This window comes from Rhamphochromis longiceps, linkage group LG13 (genome assembly GCF_057381845.1).
Source record: "Rhamphochromis longiceps isolate RC_006_pf linkage group LG13, R_longiceps_female_GT1.1, whole genome shotgun sequence".
Taxonomy (NCBI): Eukaryota; Metazoa; Chordata; class Actinopteri; order Cichliformes; family Cichlidae; genus Rhamphochromis; species Rhamphochromis longiceps.
Window position 1 is genome coordinate 10,135,526 of NC_140569.1, and position 9,562 is coordinate 10,145,087.

At 39.9% G+C, this 9,562-nt stretch overlaps 1 protein-coding gene across 1 annotated transcript; it reads left to right on the forward strand.

Moving 5' to 3' along the window:
• The first annotated feature begins 1,580 nt into the window (after nucleotides 1-1,580).
• Nucleotides 1,581-6,400, forward strand: mtrf1l (mitochondrial translational release factor 1-like). Its single transcript, XM_085427669.1, has 8 exons — nucleotides 1,581-2,958; nucleotides 3,072-3,151; nucleotides 3,325-3,429; nucleotides 3,616-3,694; nucleotides 4,767-4,930; nucleotides 5,116-5,233; nucleotides 5,612-5,748; nucleotides 5,977-6,400. Exons 1-8 carry the CDS (start codon nucleotides 2,559-2,561, stop codon nucleotides 6,187-6,189), a joined length of 1,296 nt encoding a protein of 431 aa, XP_085283795.1. The 5' UTR covers nucleotides 1,581-2,558; the 3' UTR covers nucleotides 6,190-6,400.
• Nucleotides 6,401-9,562: the final 3,162 nt, after the last annotated feature.

Sequence of the window (9,562 nt, forward strand, 5' to 3'; positions counted from 1 at the left end):
TGTGACAGTTTCTGAAGGGTAAATAGTTATATCCTTCAGAAATGGGTAATAAACATGTTGAATGACATGAAATTCTTAGTCACAAATATGAAGAAAATGCCATTTTTATTCAACTTTCATGCCGGTTTGAGAATTTATGATAAATTATACCATAAAAAACAAAAACATCAGTATGTAGTCTAATTTCAATTAGACTATCTCTTCCAAGTTAACAAATTGGTAGTCAGAAATTAGAAGTAAATATGAAATTACAGTCAAACTGAAGCTGGAAGCCTCCGTTCTTCGTACCTCGCTAAGTAAGTTAGCTGGATTTGATTGTTGACGATTTCGCGTGATCTTGGATCGTTCGGTTCTCCGAAGCTCATCCGGGACTTGCTGTCATAGCAACAGATCCGTAAGCGTAAACCTGCTCGGGAGCAGGCTTACTTTATGTAAACAAGATTAGATCGCGGCCACTCAGGTATGTCCGAAAGCAACAGCGATATTTTACCACTGTTTTACCATAAATAAATATTATCAATGTAACTAAAGTTAATGCAGTACTTGATCCTTTTATTGATTCCATACAGATACATACAGGTCATTTCCTAAAAAAAAGTGAAATGTACTATTAATCATTCTATTTCATGTATTTGATTATTTCCGATGTAATTCATATTGTAGAGTAGTAATAGTAAATTACTTCGTGTAATCAAGATGAGAGACCACGGCTATAAAAGCGAAGGTGGATTTGGGAAGTCTGTCGCAGCCATGTCCTGTCCGTATACGCGAGCCACCCATTGCGGAAGGTGCAAGATTGATAAGGAGAGTTTTCAGAACTCAGCGTATATTGCGGGATAGACAGGATCCTTTAGCTCAGCGCGACAGTGTGCTCATAGAGAGATATCGATTTTCCCGTGAGGGTATTATTTACTTAACCAACTTGTTGACGAGGGGGTGCAGGACCACCACCTGTCTTTTTTTGCTCTGCCCTTTTCTTGGTTGCTGTTATAAACAAACAAACAGATTATTTCAGGGTCTCTTTCTTAGAGAATAAAAGCAATATAAGTGATAAATATTACCATTCTGTAGGATATTCTTATATTTCACTTTTACTTGTTCCCATGTTCTAGTGGGTCCTGTTGTGGCTCTAATGTGAAAGAGGATATAATGTAATATAATATAATATGATATAATGTAATATAATTTAATAAATTTACCCTACCGCCTACTGGTGTTGGCCAGAGGGGCCGATGGCGCGATATGGCAGCCTGGCTTCTGTCAGTCTGCCCCAGGGCAGCTGTGGCTACAACTGTAGCTTGCCTCCACCAGTGTGTGAATGTGAGAGTGAATGAATAGTGGTATTGTAAAGCGCTTTGGGTGCCTTGAAAAGCGCTATATAAATCCAATCCATTATTATTATTATTATTAAATTACTTACGAGTTAAATTTGTCAGCAACTTTCTGCCAGCCCTCTCTCCTTGCTTTTGCAGCCTTTGCAGTGTTCCCTTGCGTTTTAATTAAACTCTGAAACTCCTGAAATCCCTCAATCAAGAGTTCTTGCTCTGCTGCCGAAAAATACCGAGCGCGCTCCTTCGACATTTTCGCCGACCAATCAGAGGGTTGCCGATCAATGTTTCTACTATCGATGCGTAGCCCCTGTTAAGCCACCCAGTGATCTCACATTACTTCATCCAGCTATACTAATCGTCAACAACAGGTGTGTTCGGAGAACCGGAATAGCGATGATTTGATCTTGGATGTAGTAAGCGAGGTACGAAGAACGGACCCATGTGTGGTAACCCATTCTTTAGTTTCTCATTGTGGCCAGGTGCAGTACACAGCACCATCCAGGAGGTGGCAGCAGTGAACTGTAAAGCTGTTTCCCAACCGCAAGAAATATGAAAAAAAGAAGAAAATGTTCAATATGTCTGCGCCCTTTAGCAAGGTGGTAACGACGCAAGCTGTTTGTAAATGATGTTAATTGGACGTTTCTAGACAATGTTTAAAGAATTAATGACTGGAGCCTGTTCCGATATAGACACCGCTAACTGGAAAAATCGAGTAAAGCATTCGGCAGCTTGACATTTGATTTCATGATCACGTTGAGCTAGCAGGGAACCTTCAGTGAGTTGTTTACCTCCTCAGATATTCATATCATGTTTTTGTAGATTAGTTCAGGCTTAATAGTAAAAACCCCGCCCATCAGCCATGTTTTGTCAAAGATTTTCTAAATCCAAAAGAATAATCTGTTGTTGGTTGTAGTATTCCGCATTATAGCTGCTCACCACTGACTTGAACCTGTTACAAATTTTAAAAAAAGTAAAATTATCACTACCGTGTTATATTTACGCCGAGTTGAAGAATTTTTCTTCACTATATAGGCTGTATCGTAACCCTTGTGTTGTCCTCGGGTCAAAAATGGTCCCTAGCATCTGGGAGTAATTTATTTGTGTTAAAACATAAATAAATACCAACTTTTGTATTTTTGAATGAGATTTAGCTAAATGGACTAGAGACCGGCAAAAATCAAGTCTGTTTACTACGCAGTGAATATTTCATCCACATCTACATGTAAAATGGCTTACAGAAGACTTGTAAACCTTCTGCCCAGAGTAAAAGAGTCTGCCTATAACCTATGGATACCTCACTTTCAAAAACCACCATATGTCTTAAACCAAAGTGTTGAAAATAGAGCTAAAAGAACTCTTTACACCAGCACACCACTGATGGTGAAGTTGCTGTCAGTGGATGAGATTTTTGCCAGGAAGTCTCTGCAGGAGCACCTGAGGAAGACTGAGGCACAGTACAGCGAATGTTTACAAGCCATCAGTGGTAATTTGGGAGAGGAGCAGTGCAGTGAGGATGAACTGAAGGCCAAGAGGACCAAAGTGTCCCTTCTGGCTCCTCTTATCCAGACCATCAGAGAGCTGGACACCAAGCAAAAAGAGATTACAGAGACTGAGACGCTTCTGAAAGGTTTGTGGAGAAAGATCTCTAATTAATAAGCCACAGTTGGCTCTCACTTTGTGAGAGTAGAATCACTCTCAGATTATGGTAAAAATTGTATTTGTGTCTGTTTTTCCTCAAAGATGAAGACCCATCTTTGCGGGAACTGGCAGAGGTGGAGAGAGCAGGCTGTTTGGAAGATATTCAAACTCTTAGACAAAAGGTAGAAACTTGATTTTTTCACTTTGTGATATCAAGGTCTCAACCGAGCTGTTGGTAAATCTTATTGAGCGCGCTGACAGCGTTTCTCTTTGCATTTTCAGTGTTGTTATACTTGTCGCACAGCTGACACATTATCACATTTCTCTTGTTAATCAACATGCATCATCAAATCAGATTCTGGATCTATTGATTCCAGAGGAGGAGACTGATCTGAGTGACCTCGTCCTGGAGGTCACCGCTGGCGTTGGTGGTCAAGAAGCCATGCTGTTCACTGCTGAGGTCAGGAAGTACATATGTGTATTAGTTATTTTAAATTGAATATTGCTATTGCAGCAGGCCAAAAACGGGATGCTCACAGACACAATTGCCATCTGCAATAAAGAATAAAGAAAGAATAAAAAAAATAAAGAATTAAGCGAAAGGTTTTTTTTCTGTATTTACATGCCAACTTCCTCTCCCCTTAAGGTGTTTGACATGTACCAGGGCTTTGCTCATCACCACAGCTGGTCCTTTGACATCCTGGAGCACACAACCAGTGAGCTAGGTCAGTCGACACATACATTTCTATTACAAAATCTTCCACAAATGTATTTTTGCCATCATATCATTGTTACACCTTTTAAGAAAACTATCATTACAGTTGTTTTTTAAAAAAAAATAGATTCCCTTAATTTATTTATTGGATTTCCAAATGAAGGAAAGAAATTAAAATAGATCTGTTCAGTTAAAGACACAAGCTCAGCATCATATATATGAAATCATGTAGTTTACAGAAGCCAAATTTCGAATTACTATATTTAGTCATAGCAAAGTAATAATCCTAAAAGACAAAAGAAAGCACAAACAAAAATAATGCCATGCACTAAGAAAACTTCACAGAAAACAGAAATGCTTGTTTAACAAATTTGAGAGAAGAATCAAATTGGTCTCAGTCACGTGGTCACTCTTACGCTTTTACGGATTTTCTCGTTTAGTATCTGTCAGAATCAGAGTGAACTCAATTTTATGTGTCCTTTCCACATGGAAAAGACAGTGTTTGGCAATTTTTCAGCTAGTGACTGAAATTTAGGTTATGAGGTGATGTCTAATTAAAAAAAGAAGAAAAAGTAGATTCGTAAAATATGTGTTTACAAAAAACAGCAAAGGCCTGAAGCTTTGATTTGGTAAAATTGTAATAACTTATATCAAGCACAAGAGGGAGCCCTTGTGTCACAGAAATGCTGAATGTTTGGCAGCATGGATTCAAATAGTGCCAGTAAACAGTGGGCAAAGGTTCATTTTTAAACTTGTAATCTAAAAACATGCACCAAAACAAATACTTTATTCATGGTCACATTAAAAGACTCAATTCATACCTAATTTTTTCCATCTGTTTTTGTATTAGAGTAGTGACATTTTAGCGGTTGTTATAATAAAACAACATCAGGGAAATCAGCTTTTTTATGCTACAGTGCTTAACAAATTCCTTAGACCACCTATTGTAAAAAAACAAAAACAAAACAAAACCCCAAAAATAAGAATACACAAATATTAAATTTATTTATGTTAATCTATGTTAATTATTTGCCAAATAAAAAACTGAATTCACATTTTTTTCACTGCTCACATATGAACAGGTGGACTACGTCACGCCTCAGCTAGTATCAGCGGCCCTCAGAGCTACAAAAGGATGAAGTTTGAGGCAGGAGTTCATCGTGTTCAGAGGGTTCCCAAGACTGAAAAACAGGGCCGGATGCACACCAGCACCATGACTGTGGCTGTGCTGCCCCAGCCCACTGAGGTACAGCTGCACACGATAGATGGATGTATCCAAATAACAAGGATGCTGTTAAAACAGCTCAGTTTGCTTAAATGAATCCTCAATAAACTTACAAAGTTTCCAGAGTGTTTTGTTGTGTTTAGCTGCTGCTTATCTAAATATATGTAGTATGTGTAATTTGTAGTGTTTGTGTGTGTTCTTGTCAGATCTCTTTCACAATAAACCCAAAGGATCTCAGGATAGACACTAAGAGGGCGAGTGGAGCTGGAGGTCAACATGTCAACACCACAGACAGCGCTGTCAGGATAGTTCATCTTCCTACAGGTAAAAACTGTACAAACTGAATGCAATACATGGCAAACAAGTTTCGGGCATCTTTTATTCTTTCCACTAATGGGGAAAATGGACTGTTTTTCATAGATTATTAATGAAAGGAGATGACAGTGCTGTTTAAAGTGGTTGAAAAGAGCTAGGTTAATTGGTGATTGTAAGCTGACTGTAGGTGTGATAGTGAGCGTGAATGGTTGTTTGTGCATATGTATTAGCACTGCGACAGACTGGCAACCTATCCAGGCTGTACCCTGTATCTTATCCAGTAGATAGCCTCCAGATCCCCCACGACCCTGAATTAGATAAGGGGAAGAAAATGTAAGGATGGATAAATGCAGTAAAGTAGATCTTTATTGTGTGTTTGTTGGGCAGGTGTGGTCGCGGAATGCCAGCAGGAGCGATCCCAACTGAAGAACAGGGAGAAAGCCATGAAGTCCCTGAGAGCAAAACTGTACAGCATGAAGCTGGAAGAGGAGACCAGCAAACGCTACAACCAGCGGAAAATACAGGTGGGACACAGTGAGATACAAAGGACAGTTAAAGGTAAACCACAGGTGGAAACCATAAAATACAACATAAAATACAGATGTGATGCTTTGTCTCTAAAACTCTGACATGATGTTGAATTTGACTGGTGTGAAAATATAATGAAAACACAGGTAAGATATTAGTGGTTTTGTTGCTAGAAGTAACAAACATTGCTAAATTCAGTGCTTCTCCTCTTCCTTGTCCTCCAGATCGGCACTAAAGGACGATCAGAGAAGATTCGGACCTACAACTTTTCCCAAGATCGCATAACAGACCACCGGATCAGCTTGACTCTGCACGATTTAAAAAGCTTCCTGCTGGGAGAGGATCTTCTGGATGAAATGAACTCTTCACTTAAGGAGTTTTCCAACCAGGAGATTCTCATGGAACTGCTGGGAGAAAACAGTCAGGACAGCTCATGACTTTGTCTCTTACAGAATGTGCATTTATTTCAAATAGTAATGTAATGCTGGTCATTCCTAGACTGTAAAAACTGTGTGGGGAAGAAGAAGATGATGCATTGAAAGTGGGCACAAATCTCAGCAGTGCCTGATACGAGATGCGTATCTGAAGGTGATAAGCAGCGTCACAACAAACAAAAAAAAGTGGTAAATAAAATGTATGAGCTGCACAGTGATCACAAAGTCGTATGTTTTGGTAACTCGTGAGTTGAAGAAAGAGAAATTCAAAAATTTGATTCTAACACGTTTCATGCAACAGAAATGAAAATGAACACAGCAGATTCTTCATCTGTTTTCATTATAATAGCAGATGGATTCTCCAGTGATTGTCTCATGCTGGGCAGCCTTCAAAAAATGCTGCCAGATGTGTAACAAGTATTAACTGGACAGGACAAGGCAGGAATCTGCTGCCAGGAAAGTCTGAGCTTTTCTGCAGGGGGTGTGTTGAGATGGAGGGCAAAGTGGCCCTAGCCTCTCCTGATCTATTACCCAACCCCAATAAGCCAAATCACCGAATCACACATGTGAAGCTACCCACTCACTGTGGTGACTCAATGTGACCAAGGGAGGAGCTGAAAAAAACTTTAGGTGATTTTTTTATGTTAAATGTTCATACTGCTTAAGCAGGATTATAAATTTTCTCTGCTTCCTTACTACCCAAGAGGTCATCACAGCAGATGGATCTATATATTTGATTTGGCACAGATGTGACACCAGATGCCTTTCTACAACCCTCCTGTTTATTCAGGGTTATAACCTCTGGTCTCAAACTAGGGATGTTTTTAGGCAAACATGTTAACCACTAGACTATGGAAACACTTCAGTAAAAACTTTAAAAACTTGTTCCACCAAAATGCAAAACAGTTATTCAGTACAACATGCTATTTAATCTCTTGCACAGTGCTATTAATCATATACTGTCATCTATATTGGAGCATGGGGGTGGGAAAAAAAAAGTCTGAAAATCAAGCCCAGTGATTTACAGTGCTTAATAAATTTATCAGACCATCTGTCCTAAAACCAAGGAAACACGAATATTTTAGAAATCTTTTAAAAACTTGTTTAAAAGTTATATTTTTATTTATTATTTAAATAGCAAACTGAATTCACGTTTGTATACCTCAATTTGAGGTCACTCACTGGTTACAAATGAATCAAGCATAACTAATTTTTCTGCTCAGGAATGCAAGTGGATTACTTTAATTTGGCATCTTAATAAAAAAATAACATGCTTTACTGTTTTACAAAAAAACAGAAAAAATAGTAGATTCGTGGACCAGAACAATAATTAGATTTTAGCATTAAAAATACAATTTTGATTAAAGAGCTTGCACATACTGGTGAATTAACCATTACAGAAGCACATAAAATAATTTTGGTAACTACCAATACTGGTAATTTAAGGCAGCTGTGGCATAAACTTTAGATTGAATGGTAGTATAATACATTTGTTAAGAACTGTACCGGTATATACCATTCTTGTTGAACTGAATCTGATCAGATATTCTGAATTTAAATTTCCAGTGGACCCCCTTAGCAACCTACTTTTATTTATTTATTTTTAAGTCTTTGAGTCACCCTGTTTCTTGTGGGATCTTGCTCTAATTCAACCAAAATGACCTAATTACTGTTCTCTCTCTGTCTCTCTTTGTTTTTAAGATATGGGGTATTGTGCTTTATTTTTATATGGATGGAAAATACATTAAAAGAACCACCCTAAACCACATTTGCACTTTCTGTATTAAATAGTGTAAACTCTACTTTGTTTATTTAGAAGATACACTGCTCAAAAAGAAAATACAGGGAACACAAAAATAAGACATCCCAGATCTGAATGAATGAAATATTCTTATTAAATACTTTGTTTTTTACATAGATGAATGTACTGAAAATAACATTACACAAAAATTATTAATAGAAATCAAATTTAGCAACCATGAAGATCTGGATTTGGAGTCACACTCAAAATTAAAGTGGAAAAACACACTACAGGCTGATTGAGCGAGACAAGATGTTCCAGATGTGCTCAATTGGATTTCAGGTCTGGGGAATCTTGCAGGAACTGCTGATAAACTCCAGCAATATGAGGTCTAGCATTGTCTTGCATTAGGAGGAATCCAGGGCCAACCGCATCAGCATATGGTCTCACAAGGGGTCTGAGGATCTCATCTCGGTACCTAATGGCAGTCAGGCTACCTCTGGCAAGCACATGTGGCTGTGCAGCCCCGAAAGAAATGCCACCCCACACCATTACTGACCCACTGCCAAACCGGTCATGCTGGAGGATGTTGCAGGCAGCAGTCTCCACGGCATCTCCAGACTCTGTCACGTCTGTCACATGTGCTCAGTGTCAACCTGCTTTCATCTGTGAAGAGCACAGGGCACCAGTGGCGAAGTTGCCAATCTTGGTGTTATCTGGCAAATGCCAAACGTCCTGCACGATGTTGGGCTGTAAGCACAACCCCCACCTGTAGATGTCGGGCTCTCGTGCCACCCTCATGGAGTCTGTTTCTGACCGTTTGAGCAGACACATGCACATTTATGGCCTGCTGGAGGTCATTTTGCAGGGCTCTGGCAGTGCTCCTCCTGTTCCTCCTTGCACAAAGGCGGAGGTAGCGGTCCTGCTGCTTGGTTGTTGCCCTCCTATGGCCTCCTCCACGTCTCCTGATGTACTGACCTGTCTCCCCCATGCTCTGGACACTACGCTGACAGACACAAAAAAAATCTTCTTGCCACAACTTGCATTGATGTGCCATCCTGGATGAGCTGCACTACATGAGCAAATTGTGTGGGTTGTAGACTCCGTCTCATGCTACCACTAGAGTGAAATTTTCTCCATCAACTCCCCACGCTGCCACCTACAGAAGTTCTCTGATGACTCTGCCATAGTCGGCCTCATCACAGGTGAGGACAACTCAGAGTACAGACAGTGGACTCTGGACTTTGTTGACTGGTGTCAGCAGAACCACCTGTTGATCAACGCTGGGAAAACCAAGGAGTTGGTGGTGGACTTCCGGAGACGCAGACCCACCACACTGACACCGGTGAACATCCAGGGAGTGGACATTGAGATAGTGGACTCTTATAGGTACCTGGGTGTTCACCTGAATAATAAACTGGACTGGAGCCACAACACTGATGCTCTTTACAGGAAGGGTCAGAGCAGACTCTACCTGCTGAGGCGGCTGAGGTCATTTGGAGTACAGGGAGCGCTTTTAAAGACCTTCTATGACTCTGTGGTGGCATCTGTCATTTTTTACAGTGTTGTATGTTGGAGCAGCGGTTTATCGGCAGCTGAGAGGAAGAGGTTGGATAAGCTCATCAGGAAGGCCAG

What these genes read in the sequence shown, in the direction of transcription:
- mtrf1l (XM_085427669.1), top strand. Translation starts at nt 2,559, where the DNA reads ATGGCTTACAGAAGACTTGTAAACCTTCTGCCCAGAGTAAAAGAGTCT. An exon ending in CCATGCTGTTCACTGCTGAG is followed by an intron (nt 3,430 to 3,615) that starts GTCAGGAAGTAC and finishes TCTCCCCTTAAG; the next exon opens with GTGTTTGACATGTACCAGGG. An exon ending in TGCTGCCCCAGCCCACTGAG is followed by an intron (nt 4,931 to 5,115) that starts GTACAGCTGCAC and finishes TGTTCTTGTCAG; the next exon opens with ATCTCTTTCACAATAAACCC.